Source organism: Pseudophryne corroboree, chromosome 2, assembly GCF_028390025.1.
Source record: "Pseudophryne corroboree isolate aPseCor3 chromosome 2, aPseCor3.hap2, whole genome shotgun sequence".
In the NCBI taxonomy this organism is placed as follows: domain Eukaryota; kingdom Metazoa; phylum Chordata; class Amphibia; order Anura; family Myobatrachidae; genus Pseudophryne; species Pseudophryne corroboree.
Genome location: NC_086445.1, coordinates 1,020,165,960 through 1,020,185,437, shown reverse-complemented (window position 1 = coordinate 1,020,185,437; position 19,478 = coordinate 1,020,165,960). Strand labels below are relative to the sequence as shown.

At 44.9% G+C, this 19,478-nt stretch overlaps 1 protein-coding gene across 1 annotated transcript in view; it reads right to left on the bottom strand.

Moving 5' to 3' along the window:
- LOC135050308 (uncharacterized) overlaps nt 1-18,394 on the bottom strand; it is a 135,515-nt gene extending 117,121 nt beyond the window's left edge. The window contains exon 1 of the mRNA XM_063956710.1: nt 17,979-18,394. Coding sequence (XP_063812780.1) covers nt 17,979-18,066 — 88 coding nt within the window. The 5' untranslated portion in view covers nt 18,067-18,394. The remainder of the gene's footprint in view (nt 1-17,978) is intronic.
- Between the last annotated feature and the right edge of the window lie 1,084 nt (nt 18,395-19,478).

Genomic DNA, 19,478 nt, shown 5'->3' with positions numbered 1-19,478 from the left:
CATATGCCCCACATTAGTAATACCCATTATACACATAATGCCACACAGTAATGCACCTTACACATTAGTAATGCTAGTAGCTTTTTTTAATAAAACTTACTTTTGCTTGCTGGTGTGCTTGTAGTCAGTGTGTGCACCCATGCAGCTCCCTGGATCTGTGACTGCGTTTTGTGAGATGGGGGTGGCAGGATGGGTGGGTGGGTCTGTGCTTGCGCTCGCACCCATTAAAGGGGCACCCATACAAGGGATGTGACCTCACAGGGTATACTGTCCTTTGCAAACCTCACCCTTTATTTTCGCTTGCTCGTTGGAAACAGATGGCAGCAAAGTCCAGATACTGCCACACTTGCTGGTTATACAAAAAACCAGTATCAAACAAGTAGCAACTGTTCATTCTCTTCACTGTTCAGTGTGTTTGCTGGTGTCTGTTACTCCCGGCAACTGCATGCCCTTTATTTTATACTGTTGGAGCGATATGCTCTGCCCTCCTGTCTGACGAGTCCGAATGTCACGCTGCACTGATGTTTCATATAGAAATAGCACAACGCAACTTACTGACCACGTTACAGTGCTGGATGGCAGGGGAATTTTACAGCATAGACTGACTAGGAAATAAAGTATGGTGAGAACACTGCCCATGTTATGTCCCTGCAGACACCTGGGGATTGCACAGGGATAAGGGACACACACAGGGTGGCAGGGTCGGTTCCGGTATGAAAGATAGATAATGTCTAGTTAGACAGTCAATAGATAGACACCATATATTAGACAGACATTAGGTCGACAGGGTCAATAGGACAACAGGGTCAAAAGGTCGACATGAAAAAGGTCGACAGGTCAAAAGGTCGACAGGTCAAAAGGTCAACATGAAAATGGTCGACATGAAAAAGGTAGACACCATGTTTTTTGCATTTTTGTGGTTTGTGTGGATAGTTTTGTCATCTGGGACCCCCAATTGTAGAAAGGCATACCCTCGCGGGGCTCGCTTCGCTCGCCACGCTTCGGGCACGGTGGCTCGCTGCGCTCGCCACAAGGTTTATAACCAACTCTATGCCGACATGGATAGAGAAAGTATGAAATAGTCCAAAAACATGTTACATTTTAAAAAAAACAACATTTGTCTACCTTTTTTATGTCGACCTTTTGACCATGTCGACCTTTTGACCTGTCGACCTTTTTCATGTCGACCTTTTGACCCTGTCGACCTAATGTCTGTCTAACATATGGTGTCTATCTATTGACTGTCTAACTAGACACTGTCTTTCAAATGGATACCGGCAGGGTCCCCGACCCCCATGTGCACAAGCAGTATAGGTGATGTCAGGTTTATGTGAAGCAGTCTTCCAAAATACACATGTGGTATCATAAGGAGCCATCCAGTAATAACCTTATATAGTCAGTGAATATGTCACTGGTCCAGGAATTGCAGTTACTGGGCTTCTGCTGTCTGTCTGAGGTCTCACAAGTCAGGGGCATTCAAGCATGTCGGAGGTAGTTTAAGGGACAGTGTGCATTTTATTTGACAAATGTAAACAGCAGTGTATACAAGTACTGATTGAATACATTTGGAAAGTAACAGTTAGTTTGCAGACTGTCCCTCCCAGCATGAGATACTGCAGGGGCATGCTTGGATGCCCCTAGACATGCTTGGATACCCCTAGATATGCTTGGTTGCCCTAGGCAAATGCCAAGACTGCCTATAGCTAAGGCCGGCTCTGGGTACAACATGTTCTCTCCTCTAGCAGAAAGCAATATTTGTCTTCTGGTAAGACACATCATGAGCTAGTCCAACACCAAATGCTAAACGTAATAGGGTGCGATTTTTTAGGTTTCTAAAAAATCGCACATTTGTAACTTGCGATTTTGTACTAAAAATAGCAAATGTAATAGGGTGCGAATTTTAAGGTTAAAACAGAATTCGCATGATATTATTGGCGATTTTTAGTAAAGAAAACATGCAATTTTTGGTAATAAAAACATGCAGTTTTTAGGTCCTGTTTTTATAACTTAGGGCCTAATTCAGACCTGATCGCTGCTGCAAATTTGTTAGCAGTTGGTCAAAACCATGGGGGTCTTTCCGAGTTTTTAGCAGCCGTACAAACGCTATGCCGCCGCCCACTGGGAGTGTATTTTAGCTTAGCAGAAGTGCGAACGAAAGGATCGCAGAGTGGCTACAAAAGAAATTTGTGCAGTTTCAGAGTAGCTTCAGACCTACTCAGCGCTTGCGATCACTTCAGACTGTTCAGTTCCTGTTTTGACATCACGAACACGCCCTGCGTTCACCCAGCCATGCCTGCGTTTTTCCTGGCACGCCTGCGTTTTTTCAAACACTCCCTGAAAACGGTCAGTTGACGCCCAGAAACGCCCTCTTCCTGTCAATCACTCTGCGGCCAGCAGTGCGACTGAAAAGCTTCACTAGACCCTGTGTGAAACTACATCGTTCGTTGTAATAGTATGCACATGGGGGGTAATTCCAAGTTGATCGCAGCAGGATTTTTGTTTGCAAATGGGCAAAACCATGTGCACTGCAGGGGAGGCAGATATAACATGTGCAGAAAGATTTAGATTTGGGAGGGTTATTTTGTTTCTGTGCAGGGTAAATACTGGCTGCTTTATTTTTACACTGCAAATTAGATTGCAGATTGAACACACCCCACCCAAATCTAACTCTCTCTGCACATGTTAAATCTGCCTCCCCTGCAGTGCACATGGGCCCTCATTCCGAGTTGATCGCAGCAGTTCATCGCATCGCAAACGGCGAAAATCCGCCAACTGCGCATGCGCAACAGCTGGACTGCGCATGCGCAAAGGGAGCGATACGACGCTTGAGCAAAATTACTAACTGAAAATCTGCTCGTACTACACCAACGAAAACAGGGAGTGACGGAGGCGTGACAGAGGCTCGGCTTCGCTATCTAACGAAATGGGCGTGAAAGTGGGCGGCTAATGTGGGAGTATGCAACCAGCAGTAGGCGTGTTTTGAGCAGAAATGCGTATACGATGGTAAAATGTACACAACAAATGTTCGCTATCCTGTCGCAGCCGAGGAGTAAGTCTGCAGTTACTCTGCACTTGCGAAGTACTGTTACAAGTGTGTCTGCCCTAATTAGCAATTATGTTGCCAATGAATTCACCTGTTGTCCAATTACTTAGCAAACACTGCTCAGCCAAAATACTACAAACAGCAATTGTCTGGACACATAACATTTTTATTGTTAGCACCTATAAATCTGACACGCTCCCAAATAATCTTGTTTTTATTTTTATTTGCAAAATAAACATTGATGTTAAATGCATGTTGTAATTATTTATTTAATAGTAGCAAATGCAATCAAGTGTGAATAAACCAACTTATAAACTACATCAGCTAAATCTTATCGACATAGGCATATTCCTTTGTACATACCAAATAACATGAACCACATAATGCAGGCTACACTTAATGTTACTTAATAAAATTAATTTAAAATTTGTTGGGAATATGTGTCCATATCTAATATTATGTAATGTTGCCCCTAGTAACCCAAGGTCCTATTTTTTAATTTTTAATTATATGCCCAGTTAAGTGTTGTGCAAGGCATACATGTTTACATTTATAATATGCAATGTTTGTCTAAATATTCTGATTGTTCCCTTGTTCCACAAATGTCTATATGCCATGCTAAAGTTTACATGGCTAAGTTTTCCAGAGTGCATAACCTTTAATAAAACACACAAACAATTTTTGAAACAATATTTTTTTACTTCAAAAAATATATTAAATCAGAAACACAACATGGCTACAGATGAGCATCACATACAAAAATGGACATAGCAACAAGCAGATGCCACTGACAAAATTCACATAGCAGAACCCAGTACTGTGGTAACGGGTCTGGGACTGAGGGTCGACAGCACAAAGGTCGACACACCTTAGGTCGACGCCAATTTGTCGACACACCTTAGGTCGACATGGACAAAAGGTCGACATGGACAAAAGGTCGACAGGAACAATGTCGACATGGAAAAAGGTCGACATGAGTTTTTTATGGGTTTTTTTGTGTCGTTTTCTCCGTAGAGTGACCGGGAACCCCAATTAGTGCACCGCGTCCCCTCGCATGGCTCGTTTCGCTCGCCATGCTTCGGGCATGGTGCCTTCGCTTCGCTCGGCACACTTTACCGTTCCAATCGTAGTCCACGTGGATCGTTAAGTATGAAAAGGTTCAAAAAAAAGAAAAAAATTGTGAAAAACTCATGTCGACCTTTTTCCATGTCGACCTTGTTCCTGTCGACCTTTTGTCCATGTCGACCTTTTGTCCATGTCGACCTAAGGTGTGTCGACCAATTGGCGTCGACCTTTGTGCTGTCGACCTGGAGTCCGGATACCGTGGTAACACCATCTTCTGACAAAATATGATGTTTAATATTTACTAAGTATATGTTGTGAACCCCCAGCCAGACGAAACTTTTAGGGGAACTGAGCTCGATTCTGGAACCAACACACAAACACAACCATACACAGCACGCTAGGAAGAGGAAGATGGCTCAGGTGTACACGAAAATAACTCACAGGCTGCAATTTAAATAAGCACAAAAATACCCTTTCACTTTGAGGGAATTCTACATTTTTACTGATTATGAGGCTCAAGCCCATGAAGTCAGCTTATCTTTCCTAGAGAGAGGTTATCCGAAACCTCTCATTGATTCAGCAATGGAAAAGGTTAGAGAATTAAATAGGGATGATCTGTTGATATATAAGACAAAAGATTCTTTTTCTAATAAAGGTAATCCACACTTTGTGTGTAAATATAACATGGCTGCTAAAAAAATAAAAAGAATAATGTCTAATAACTTTCCAATTCTCCTATCAGACAAAATCCTTAGAACTGAGATTGGAGATGTACCATCTGTGATTTTCAAGAAATCTGAGAATCTACAGCAATATATCTCACCTAGTTTCTTTACGGATAAAAGAGGGGGGGAAACTGGAATCCAACAACAGTTGACACACTGGCTCCCCTCAAAACCTATGGGTTGCTATAGATGTGGACAGAACAAATGCACCACCTGTTCCTTCATTAAAAATAAAACACATACTTTTGAGTCATCAACACATGAAGAATTCAGCATAAAATCATTTATTAACTGTAATAGCACATATATTATATATATTCTGATCTGTACTTGCGGGCTTATCTATGTGGGGAGGACAACGCGAAAACTGAGGATAAGATTTTTGGAACACAAACGGAACATCACAAATGGTTTTTTATTCCACAGTGTCTCCAGACATTTCTTAGAACACCATGACAAAAATGCAAAAGATATAACAGTGATAGGCATTGAACACATTAAACCCACTAAAAGAGGGGGAGATAGACACAGGAATCTGTGTATAAGAGAGAACTACTGGATACATAAATTAAAAACTCTGGCTCCTGAAGGTCTTAACGAGACCATAGAGATAGATCTTTAGATCTTGTGTTCCGTTTTCCTTCCCCCTCCGTTCATTTATCTTGCTTCATTTATTTATTCTCTTTAGTTATGTTTGGGTTTATAATTATAATCTCCTGTTCTAACAATATGGTACTACGATTAGGGTCATTTATAAGCTTCTGAGACTTGTGAATAAGTCTCAGTCTAAGATTGAAACATATAATAATAATATCTTTTTACTGTGGCTAATGGCCTCATTATTAGAAAGAAGTGGGTCAGCTTTCTTTTTGGTCAAATTGGATCGTATGATATGTGAGTAATACCATATATCTATTGGGCAATAGGTGTATTTTATTATTAAAAGAAGTAGTTGCAGCTGCCCATTCTGGTCCGCAATATGATTTTTCATTTCTTTCTTTTTTTTATTCTCTCTTTTTTATTATTATTCCTTTATGATTATTATTTTTCATATGCACATAGTAATTTTATTTATTTATTTTTCATTAATTGTATGTGTATTTTTCGGGATATACATACAGATTAATATTTTTTATTTATTTTTTCACAGTATTAACAAACTCTGTTATATATATTTTTCTTTTATTATTATTATTACTTTATCATTTATTTTCTTTCTACATCATTTTTTTGATCAGCCATTAAATGTTCCTGTTAAATGTCTCAGGTTTATTATTGATTGAAATTAGAAATAATTTTTTAGATAATGTATATTAGACAACATCAGATAAATCCTTTTACAGAGCCGGTAAAAATCCCTGGGTAATCAGGTGTTTTAATCCTTTGTTAAATTTCACAGCTGAGGACACTAATTAATCTTTTTAAAAGTAACTCCGTTTGGGTGAGGAGGTATCACTTTGAAAAAGTCACGTGATTTCGTGACGAAACGCGTCAGTCTCCGCCCATTTTTTTGAAGCTGCAGCAGTGCTCACCATCAACTTACAGGTGTATCTTGCAGCAGAGCGGGAGTCGGCACGGGACCTTGCAATCCGCCCAACCCGCTGCCAATTACCAGCACGACCGCCGAAGCAGGCTCCAGCATTACAAGTCCGATACAGTATTTCCCCCTGTGCTTGTGAAGGAAGTCACAGCCGGTGACACAAGAGGCACCCCCCGTGCACAATCCAACAACCGAGGACGCTCGGTTTACCGGGGGCAGGACCACACCGGGATTTCCATCAGGGAGGTAATCGGACACATTATTATAAGCTGACATCTGCTGCTACACCTTTATTATTTCAGCGTGCTTCAGTTGCAATCTGACTGTTACAATCTAACACACGCTGATGTCTCTACAGGACATTTTCTTTTAGCGGAATTATCCTTTATGCAACAGCTACTATCACAGATTTATACAAAGTTACTTTATGCTGACACTTATTTTTCAGTGTACAGATCCCCTACTAGGGATGTTTTAGCAGTATTGGTGATAGTTATAAACTGCTGGCCAGCACGTTATTTTATTTATCTATATTGTTATTAGTTAAATACAATTGGTATAATTATTATTGAATAAATCATTTTTAATTATTTACCGGCTCTGTATAAATTCATCAGGTATCTATCATGAACACATGAGCGCTCCTCTCTCCTCAATTTATATCAATGCCTTTGGATGTTGGTGCCCTGGATGTGGTGAAGTGGCAATTTCAGGAAGGTGGTAGTCGCTTCCCACACGTTATTGGGGTTGTGTATGGCACACATGTAGCTATTGTAGCACCAAGACATAATGAAGAAATTTATAGAAACAGGAAACTGTTTCATTCTCTGAATGTAATGGTTGTTTGTGGGCCATCCCTCCAGATCCTGTCCCTGAATGCTAAGTTCCCAGGGAACTCCCATGATGCACATGTCATTAGACAATCAGGGATATGGCAGAGATTAAGATCGATGGAAGGCCAAGACATGTGGTTATTGGGTGAGTTTTTATTTTAAAATATTTTGAACAGTCAATATTTTGGTATAACATTATGTTTTGTACTATTTAACTTTTGCTATTTTCATATTATCAAACAGGAGACCGTGCATATCCTTGCACCCCCTGGCTCATGACTCCTTGCAGTAAACCCAGGCCAGGACCACAGACGGCATTTAACTCCGCGCTTACTGCCACTAGACAGCTGGTGGAGTGCACTATTGGTGTCCTTAAAGGGCGCTTTCGTGTGCTCCACCGCACTGGTGGCGACATCATGTATTCGCCGGAGATGGTAAGTAAAATTGTGGTCCTGTGCGCTATCCTACATAACATCGCTGTAAGGAGTCGTGTAGAGCTTCCTCAAACGGAGGAATTGCCTGATGACGAGCCAGGGGTTGGCCGGACAATTGGTGGGGGGAGTGTGTCCCGGCGGGGTAATGAAGAAAGGGCAAGAATTGTGCGTGATTATTTCAGGTATTTTTTTTCCCTTACTTTATTTTGTTTTTCCAAAGCTCTCTGTATTTTGTATTTCATTTTGGCCTGATGTCATTTAGTTAGCTTGGTAAAGTTGATAGTGTGTTGGTTTTCTTTGTTAATTTTTTGTGTGCTTTTTAATAAAAATCAGAAATGTTCTCCTTATCATGTTTTTTTAGTAATATTGTTGTTGACAATGTTTATTCTTGTTTTTGAATTATATTTAATTTTATTTAGGTTTATTGTGTTAATGACCATTTTAATTTTAATTTTTTTTTGTTATGTTTGGATTGTGCATCTGTTTACATTACAAATGACACAACATATGATACTAAATGTCGTACCCTTTATGACTTTGTGTAGCTGATTGTTCCCGCATAATGTGGTGAGTAAATTTTTTTTTAATTTTTGGTTATTTGTATTTCGTTTTTTTGGGGTTTTTTCTCGCTTTCTCTCTCTCTATCACTCTCTCTCTCTCTCTCTATATATATATATATATATATATATATATATATATATATATATTTGTTAAATATTATTTTAAAGTTAAATATATATATAAAGTAGGTTTTTGATATAAAATTTAATGAAATAATAAAATATATATATATATATATAGAGAGAGAGAGAGAGAGAGAGACACACAGAGAGAGAGAGAGAAAGAGAGACGTATATGTTTATGATTAACAAACCAAAGAAACAGGTATGTGTGTGTGTGTGTGTGTGTGTGTGTGTGTGTGTGTGTGTGTGTATATATCTAACTCTATAGAGGCATATTTATAAACCTACTTTATTTTTCTTTTTTTCTTTTATCATACAAATCTACAATGCTAGTAATTTTACATCCTGTATGTGGACACCAAATTTGCACCAAGAAGTGTGTGTGTGAGTGTGATTGCGATTGAGTTTGTGTGTGAATATTTTATTTCCATTTTTTTATAACACTAAATGTACGCAGATGCGAATTTCCGCTGATGCTAAATGTACACACTGTCCTGAACATTAATGTACACATATCAATAAAGTTTAATATAGATGACACCATCCCATCTCAACCAATCAAAATGCACCCCACACACTATAAATATATGTCCATGTATAGAAAACTCCATTGGCACCATGCGCGCAGCTGCCTTCTCACGCCGGGAGCTGCGCGTGCTTGTGGCCGTGGTGGACCGCCACGTAGGCTGCGCAGGGCCCATTATCCCTAATAGGGTTAAGCGCGAGGCCTACGCGGAGGTCCGCCGCATACTGCGGAGGAACACCCGCACTCGCCGCACCATCATCCAATTGGAGAGGCGGTGGAGCGACCTCTGCCGTCGCACTCCTGAGCTGTTGGCGGAGCTACGCCAACAAGTACGCATACGGCATAGACGCAGTAAGTTGAACACTACATAAATTTTGATTACACTGAGATTATTTGCTGCAGTTTTGTCACATTTACACTAAGAGGACCTATACTTATACATTTTGTAGACTGTGTAATGACACTATTGTGGGACCAAACTTACACAAGTTTCTACATTGTGTGTGTTTATGGTTTGCAGTACTGAGTGTGTATCAAAGTGCTTGTGAAACTGTTAATGGCGTAGTACAGAGTTGGTACACATGCTATCGGCTCTACAAAATAACTTTATATGTGTATTTAACATGGTAACTAACAATGTTTTTTAAACATGATGTTTTGTAAACAATAAAAGACACAACCTAATTATTACATATGTCATTCTAGGGCAAGCACAACGGCGAGCATTGGCTCGCAGAAGAATCCCTCCAGCACAAGCCCCTTCTCCAGAAACCTCCCCTTCTGTGGCCCACTCCCTCTCTCCGGCCCCCTCCCCCTCTCCAGCCCCCTCCCCCACTCCGGCCCCCTCCCCCTCTCCAGTCACCTCCGCCTCTCCTGCCCACTCCCCCTCTCTGGCCCCCTCCCCCTCTCCAGCCCCCCCCCCTCTCCAGCCCCCTCCCCCTCTCCAGCCACCTCCCCCTCTCCGGCCCACACCCCCTCTCCGGCCACCTCACCCTCTCCGGACACCTCCCCCTCTCCGGACACCTCCCCCTCTCCGGCCCAATCCCACTCTCTTTCCCAATCCTCCTCTCCGGCCCAATCCCACTCTCTTTCCCAATCCCCCTCTCCCGCCCAATCACCCTCTCCGGCCCAATACCCCTCTCTTTCCCAATTCCCCTCTCTGCCCCCCTCCCCCTCTGTGTCCCAAACCACCTTTCCACCACCCTCACCCTATTTTTCTCAACCACCCTCTTTAATCTACTCCCCCTTCCATCCTCTTTCCCAAATGGACCCTCCATCCCCCATCCTGACTCCTTCCCCCATCCAGCTACCATCCCCCATGCAGGCAACCTCACCCATCCAGTCTCCATCCCCCAGCCAAACACCTTCGCCCCCATCAAAATGGGCAGCAGAGGCCCCGGAGCCAATTGAGGGAGGTGGGCAAGTGGCAGAGGAGAGTAAGTTCACACACAATGTTTTTATCAAAAAGTATTTTACGACACATTCAAATAAATGCAGTGTTGTACTGTGGCCAATCTTTTGTCAAGGTTAAATGCTTGTCTTCTTCATCATGGTATGGATGATGCATTTACATTTGTGTGAGGCACATTATATGTACAGTGTCTACATCTGCAATGTTGAGGATGGCCACTCTGGGTCGCCAAACACTATGTCGACAGGTTTGCCTGCACAACAGGGTTTGTATGTGAAACATTATATGCCAAACATTTAGACCTGAGTGGTACTTTTTGTGTGGTTTTACTTTTACAATTGTGCCTGTTTATTGCAATATTTGCACATTAAATTCACAGGATTCACTTTGTTAGGCAGGCTAAGGACACAGTAATTTGGGTTGTGAAAGTTACACTCCTACTATTTATGCATTTTACTTTTTGTAAGCTTTTAGACCTTATGTTGTAAGGCAGGCTTTCATGGAGGGTGGGCATGCTATGATATGTGGTCCTTCTGAAGATGTGGATATGTAGTGTGATGAGGCCAGACCAAAAAAAAAACAAAGAAAAGACTGCTTCACTCCAGATGTGAATGAATCCCTGCATGAGGCTACATTTACTAAGATGGTATTAATATTTAAGTTGGGATGTTGCCCATAGCAACCAAGCAGATCATACTTTTCATTTTTTTTGCACCTTCTACAAGATAATATGTTGAATTTGATGGGTTGCTATGGGTAACGTCCCATATAAAATATAACTCCCATATAAGTGTATGTACCCCATGGTGTCGTACACTTTGTTTAAAGAAAAAAAAAACCTTGCTGAGCAGGCTTGTGTGTTGTTCTGCTAATGTTTTATCATTCAAACATCCATGATGTAGTCACTTTGCCATTAAAGTGTGCTTTGTGCATTGCTTGTATAATAGGTAATGTGAGTAAGTTTGTAATGTTTATTTTGCCTCTTCATTCAGATGTTGCAGTTGGAGATCCCACAACTTTGCCAGGAATAGTGGCCAGGATGAAGTCACATTTGCGGGCCGTGCTGGCTGATTTGGAACAATTAGAATCCTTTTTCTAATTATAAAAAAAAAAAAATTGTTTTATATCAAAACTAGTACTTTTCGTTAAAAAAAAAACAAAATACAATAAATAAAAAAAATTGTTGTTCAAGTTAAGCGAGTGTTGTGTTTATTAATGCTATAAAAGAACAGCAGATTGGCGTGCAGAAATTGTTTACGTAAAACAGCTCACACATCTTACTTAATAATAGTTTTTAAAAATACACCAAAACAAAAAAAAATGACAGTTAGGAGCTTATTGATTAGAAAAACATGTAAACACATTTATTCACATACTACACCTCCACACCAAGAAAAACAAATTAGCATTAGACCAGGAACATTTACATCTCTTTCTTTTAAATTACAAGAAAAAATGTTGATGGACAATTATGCCTACAAAGTGTTGTGCAGGTATTCTTTAAAGACTTAATTGGTCATGAGCATTATCAGTCATTACACTAATTGGAATCGTAATTGAGGAAGGCTTGTTGAGTTTGAACTGAAAGGTCTAATTTAACTTAAAAAAAACACATTGCTGTGCATTTTTTAGCAAAAGCGTGTGCAATTTTAAGAAGAATGTGTAAATATACGATAAATTAGGATTTTTACGATGATGTTAGTGGTAATGCGATGGGTTCGCATTAGTGCGATGTATTTTGGCATACGCCTACTTTGTGTAGTACTGCGTACGAAATAGCAAAAATACTTTGGGGGCGGATATTCGCTATTGTGCAACGTATTCGCAATTTTGCGAATATGTTGTGCGAACGAAAAAATTAGCGAGCAACTCGGAATCACCCCCATGGTTTTGCCCATTTGCTAACAAAAATCCTGCTGCAATCAACTTGGAATTACCCCCATGTTCAGCCGAGCGGTACAAAAAAGTTTTGTGCAGTTTCTGAGTTGCCCAGGACTTACTGCGATCACTTCAGCCTGTCCGGGTCTGGAATTGACGTCAGACACCCACCCTGCAAACGCTTGGACACGTCAGTTGCCACCCACAAACGCCCTCTTCCTGTCAATCTCCTTGCGATCAGCTGTGCGAATGGATTCTTCGTTAAATCCATCGCTCAGGAACGATCCGCTTTGTACCCATACGACGCGCATGCGCATTGCGGTGCATATGCATGCGCAGTTCTGACCTGATCGCAGCGCAGCAATAAAACCTAGCGTGCAATCAGATCTGAATGACCCCCCTAGAATCCTGTGTAGATCGGTCCTCTTCTGTCCAAGTAGGCATCCACAGGGTTAAAAATAACAAAATGAAAAAAAATCCGAACCTCGCCACTAAAGGGGATGGGACCAGCTCAAAGAGCCCGGGGCTGGATATGCTTTTGGGGGGGACCTGCACATCACTTTAACACTTTCTTTACTTTTACAGACAGAAGCAAGCGCGGATCTCACTGATCTATGCACACTTCTCCAAAAATCGCCAGTCTAAACCTGGTCTATTATTCTGGCGATTTTTGGAAAGGTAAGTGAAAATATCGCATCCTATTACATTTGCGATTTTCATTGTTTTCAATGGGAAAACATCTGGATGCAATATTTGGTATATATGTTTAAAACTTGCAATTTTTAACAAAATCGCAAGCTATTACATTTGCGATTTTCGGAAAACGTGTGAATTTGCGGTAAAAATCGCACGTTTTCTGAAATCGCACCCTATTACATTTAGGCCCTCATTCCGAGTTGATCGCTTGCTACGGATTTTCGCAGCGCAGCGATTATGGCAGAACGGGCCTAATCTGCGCATGCGTATGCACCGCAATGCGCAGGCGCGTCGTACAAGTACAAAGACCTTTGTGGTTTTGCACAGGTTCTAGCGACACTTTCAGCTGCACTGGCGGACGCAAGGAGATTGACAGGAAGTGGGAGTTTCTGGGTGGCAACTGACCGTTTTCTGGGAGTGTTTGGAAAAACGCAAGCGTGGCCGGGCGGGTATCTGACGTCATTACCGGGTCCTTCGTCGCAGCAATCATCGCACAGAATAAGTAACTACAGGGCTGGTCTTGTTCTGCACAAACTGTGTTTGCTGCTGCTCTGCTGCACAGGCGTTCGCTTCGCACTCTTGCAAAGCGAAAATACACTCAGCGACTGTATGTGTACTGACTACCCCAAGGTTCACTCATTTTCCCACCGCTCTGTATGTGCGTGTTAAAGCCAATGAAATGGCCTAAGAACCTGCAGCACAACACGCAGAGATCCCAGACGCTCAGTCTGCATCTGTAAACAAAATAAGTGGAATCTCAGATACTGACGTCAGTAAAGTGACAGAATTTTCCCACAGAACCTCCTATTTATAACACATGCATTAGTCTATGTGTCTCACGAGGCCGGGGTGAGCCTAATCCTACTGTACTGCTGCCCAAATCTTCTCATCACTGGCATAAACTACTATTCTTTCCATATAAATAAGACAAAAGGCAAATTCTCAGATGTACACAAGTGCACATACCAACGCATCTTGCATATATCTGCAAATCGGAGCAATTTGTTTGCAACTGTGCATGCACAAAAAGTCCATGTATCCCTTAATGCGGGCGAGTGAACCCAAGTGTCCTCTGCCGTTCACAATTTAGACCTGATCAGGTCTGAACTGCGCATGCTCCGGCTCCGCAGTGCGCCAGCGCGTGCCAGAGATACTACCGGCATCTCAGCCCAGCGATCGCCTCACCCTGGGCGGGAGGGGGCGGGCCGGCGGCGTTTGGCCGCCATTTTGGGGGGCACGGTCCAGGCAACGCAGCCACTGCGACCCGGACAGCGACGGATAGCTCCCTGCCAGCGCACAGGAGCTGCGCTGGCCGTGAGTTACTCCTCAGGTACAAAAGCATTGCCGCCGTGCAATGATTTTGTATTTGTGCGGGGGGGGGGGGGGTCCGGCACTGACATGCGGGGCGGACTAGCCCTGTGCTGGGCATCCCCCCGCATGTCTGAGTAACTGATCAGGTCTGAATTAGGCCCTGTGTCTGTGAGTGGAAGCGCACTGGAGACAGGGATAGTGCAGAGAGAAAACAAGAGGATGGAGGGCCCTGCTCGTGAGAGCTTACGGACCATTAGGGTCATGAAATAAGTGGGAGGGGATCTGGGAAGAAATGAGGCAGTAGGGCAGGAAGGTAATAATGTGAGTAGAGCTGATGGGCTTTGATGAACAGTTGTGCTTTCCGGGAATGTGTGAAGCAGAGCAAGCTGATAGATAATCTGGGAGCCTGATTCATATTTGTACGCAAATTTGATGGTTTGCACTTTGCATACATATACAATGTTGGGAGTCTGCGCATGTGCAGAACTGACATTGCGATGTCGCTCGCAATCCCCTGTCAGCCACAGCATGGTTGACATGATGCAGTGCTTGGGGGCTGCACCTGGCACCATTCTTCAAATCGGAGGGGAAGTCACCCCCATTTTGAAGGCGTGATGGGGTCCAGGGTCTGCGTCGTTGGATGCAGACTTCCTGGACCCTGGTTTCTGGATCCTATGGCCAGCCTGAGTAAGTTTCAGCTGAAGCAGGTATCATGACTCGCCACCATTGTGATCCTCAGCTGCAATTCCATACAAACAGGAATCGGGCCCAGTGTTGGGGAGGGAGTTTCACAGGAAAGGAGCAGTCGGGAGAAGTCCTGATGGGTGAATGGGACAGCACAGAGGAAAGGTGACAGTCAGAGGATGAGCAGATAGGCAAAGTGTGAACTGAGATGAGGTCAGATACCTAGCAAGGAGAAGAGTGAATGTTACGGTGTGCAGATTAAACTGGATTCTGTAGGGGAATGGAAGAAAGTGAAGGATTTGTAGAAAAAGAGGGGTAAAATCAGCAGGGCAGTCTTTTCGTATGGGCAGTAGTCCAATGGCCCCAGGAGTATAAGGGCCCTATGCTGATAGTTGAGGGTCCCCTTTTTCCAGCCTGTTACTTGCTCTTCCCAGTCAGATATCTCGGGTTCTGTCTGACTTAGAGTTTTTCTGAGGGTATACTCCAAAACCTGTGACGCTCCCCTTTCTGTGGACAATGGCAGCTTGTCCCTACTATGCCCAGAACCAGAGTTATCCACCTTCCAGCAGCTGGTCCCTGCTCCAGCTCCACACGCCTGGTATGCAGTTTTATATGCTTGTCGGTGGATTGCTCTAGCTCCTGAACTCTGATCCCCAAGTCCCCAGTATCTCATGAAAGGTGGGACTCTCTAGTGTTTTATCCCATTGAAGGGCTAAGAAATCTATTTCCAGGAACTTGTGATATCTGCAGTCAAGCAAGCTGCCCTCCCACCAGAAAATTCTGAATATTAAGCCCACTCCACTATCCACCCCTCCCCTGCGTATTAAACACCCCCTGCCACCCTGGAAGTCATGTACCAGGGTTTCTTCATTCAGCCCCTCCAGCCCCATCTCCTACCATCTGTGCAGTAAAGGAGTAATTAGCAGAAATTACTGCTACAGATCCTACATGCTGAGCGGTAGACTGAACACCCCCTACCACCATCACAGCTGCCGCTGATAGCACCCCCCAACTCTACCGCTGAGGATGGGTAGGGGCCCCAGTGCATTGCTTTGCACAGGGGCCTACACTGCTGCTGTTTAGGCAGCCCTGCAAATCAGAGCATCAGGACAGGAAGATAAGCAGCGGCACTGGAGATCAGAGGCGTATCTAGGGTAGGGCGAGTGAGGCACGTGCCCTGGGCGCCCTGGCAGGCCCAGGAGAGGGGGGCGCCGCCGGCGTCCAGGGCATCATGCCCCACTCGCCCCCGTTAACCCTAAATGTGAGGGGAGGAGAGAGCGCAGCGTCTCTCCCTCCCCTCACCGCCGCTGGGAGCACTAGCAGCGCTGTCAGTAGCGCTGCCGTGTCCGGTCTCCAGCGCTAGCCAATCAGAGCTTGCGGACCGGCTCCTGATTGGCTGCCGGTCCGCGAGCTCTGATTGGCTAGCGAACCGGCGCCAGACAGCCGCCGGAGACCTGGAGCGGCGAGGGGAAGGAGAGGCGCTGCGCGGCGCTGCGCTCTCCTCCCCTCACAAGAACGAAGCCAGCGGGCGGTGAGGTGAGTAACGGGGGATGGGGGGTCCGGCGGCACGGGGGGGCAAGTATCTGGCACCAAGTGGGGCCTAGCACTGTGGGGCATGTAACTGGCACTGTGGGGCATGTATCTGGCACTGAGTGGGGCAATGTAACTGGCACTGTGGGGCATGTAACTGGCACTGTGGGGCATGTAACTGGCACTGTGGGGCATTGTACCCGGCACTGTGGGGCAATGTAACTGGCACTGAGTGGGGCAATGTATCTGGCACTGTGGGGCATGTATCCGGCACTGTGGGGCATTGTATCCGGCACTGTGGGGCAATGTAACTGGCACTGAGTGGGGCAATGTATCTGGCACTGTGGGGCATGTATCCGGCACTGTGGGGCATTGTATCCGGCACTGTGGGGCAATGTAACTGGCACTGAGTGGGGCAATGTATCTGGCACTGTGGGGCATGTATCCGGCACTGTGGGGCATTGTATCCGGCACTGTGGGGCAATGTATCTGGCACTGAGTGGGGCATGTATCTGGCACTGTGGGGCATGTATCTGGCACCGTGGGGCAATGTATCCGGCACCATGGGGCATGTATCCGGCACCGTGGGGCATGTATCCGGCACCGTGGGGCATGTATCCGGCACTGTGGGGCAATGTAACTGGCACTGTGGGGCAATGTAACTGGCACTGTGGGGCAATGTATCTGGCACTGAGTGGGGCATGTATCCGGCACCGTGGGACATGTATCCGGCACTGTGGGGCATGTATCCGGCACTGTGGGGCAATGTAACTGGCACTGTGGGGCAATGTAACTGGCACTGTGGGGCATGTATCCGGCACCGTGGGCATGTATCCGGCACTGTGGGGCATGTATCCGGCACTGTGGGCCATTTTCAGTGGCCACACCCCTTCTGGAGCGTAGCCACACCCCTTCTGGTGTGTGGCCATGCCCATTTTTTCGGCGCGCGCGCCTTCGGCACGCGCACATGCTTCTTTTGGTGTGGTTTTGTTTTTGGGGGGGGGTGGGCGCCATTTTCCATCTTGCCCTGGGCTCTGAAAACCCTAGTTACGCCTCTGCTGGAGATAGATGTACAGTATGAGGGATGAGTCGGGAGAGAGGAAGACTGGAGAATATGATGTTGCAATAGTCCAAGTGGGAGATGACAAGAGCATACCCAGGCACGGTAAAAGGAAAGATGGCTTGTTAGATAAAAGTTTTGTGTATTCTTCTGTTATTCAACAATAAGAATGATCATTTTTTATCACCGCTCATGGCGACAATAACAAATTAAGTATTGCCCAAACTCATAAAAATACACGTGCCAGAACAAGGACTCCGATAGAAGCCCCTCCTTCCAATGTGTCACACATGAAGTGATCATTAATTCACTTTTTCATCGGGACCCTGAGCTGACCGCACATGTGCATGCAGTCATTGCTGGGGAGGAATCCCTAGAATCCCCCTCCCGGAAAATACTGCAGACAACATGACTAATGCCATCAGGAGATGGCAATAGCTACCGAGGCCAAGCTCTATATTCACCAATTAAGCAGCCCCCACCCCCCATAGATACACTTACTAATTTGGGGTATATTCACGTCACAGTCACTAAAAACAAAATGTGAGTATGTACTCACCATCCACAGGGCTGAGCCACAGAGTCACAGCAAGCACCAAGTACAATAGGACCCAGTCCCTGCCAGGGGCCGGAACGCAGACATCCATGGTGGTTATGTTGTTGTCTCGCAGTAGTCAGTAGTGTTGCACAGTTTCATCCTTTCGCCAAACAAAATTGTGTCCTTGTGCGAGCAAAAGAGTAAAATTCAGATGATCAGATTGCAGTTCTTATAGAAGACAATAATGTTCTCCTAGTGGTTTGTGCCAAATAATGTGGCTGGTAGCTGATGTCTGGCACAGGTAGCGGCTACAGGACGTGTTTCAGCTTTCTGCGTTTACAAGCAGCGAGTGCATTAACCCTTGTCACACATGGTTCTCTTCACTACTGACAGCGCTCACTATATGGCGTATCACTGCCTTATCTGGGACGCATCATGTTCTGCTTCCTGTTCTTTTTCAGACTTCTCGTCTCTGGCTGACAGACAAGTGAATTTCTTCTTACCAAATGTCACCGCTGACTTCCTCAGAACTAAGGCTGCACCGATATGTCGGCACACAGCGTGTCGCTCAGGAGGCAGTAGCCAGAGAGAGTTATGCTGATTTTAGTTGCTTTTAACTCATTTTCTTTTCACGTAATTTTGCCTCTTGGGGGTCTACTTAAAACCCTTTGCATTTTGATCCCCCAAAAAGCTTATCATCGCCCAATGCAGCAATACGCAATGATATTTTAGGGCTATTTATGAACCTTCTGACTGGGACAAGGTTTATCTTTATAAGGGATGTGTTATGCTTCGTCGACAGTTATGTCTACAGTCGGAATGCATACAATTTATAGGCGAGCGGGATGCCGGCTGTCCATATCTCTACAGCAGCATTCCAACCACCTGAATGCCGCCAGCACTCACCACACTGCGAGCTCGGTGGCTCGCCACAGGCTCTATTCCCACTCTGTGAGTGTCGTGGACACCCACGAGTGGGAATAGTCCTGTTTTGCCGGGATTCCAGCTGGCGGCAAATTGAAAGGATCCCCTGCAGTCGTCAGGTTGACGTGAGAATTTGGACTCGGTCGAACTGTTAACATGCAGCAATAAGGTAGTATGTGAACATTCATCATGTCTACCCGGATGATATGTCGATAGTGAAATTTCATCAAACCGTCCCTGGTGGTAAGGTGGTCTTTTTACTTTTCCCAGGGACAGCGGCGGCTCCAACATCTTCTTCCAGGTCCCGGTGCTGCTGTGACAGTCACTTCCAGTGCAGACATGTGATGCTCCTGTGTTTCAATAAGTATTTTTTCCCCTATTCCTAACCTCTCCCCTCCCCCCTTACAGACCTACCCTAACCTTCCCCTCACCCCTTGCAACCTAACTCTAACCTCCCGAGCCCCCACACAGCCTATCCATAGCCTCCCCTCCACAACCTAATCTCCCCCCCCTGCAGCCTAACCTTAACCTCCCCCATGCAGCCTAACCCTAACCTCCCCCCGCAACCTAACCCTAACCAACCCCTGCAGCCTAACC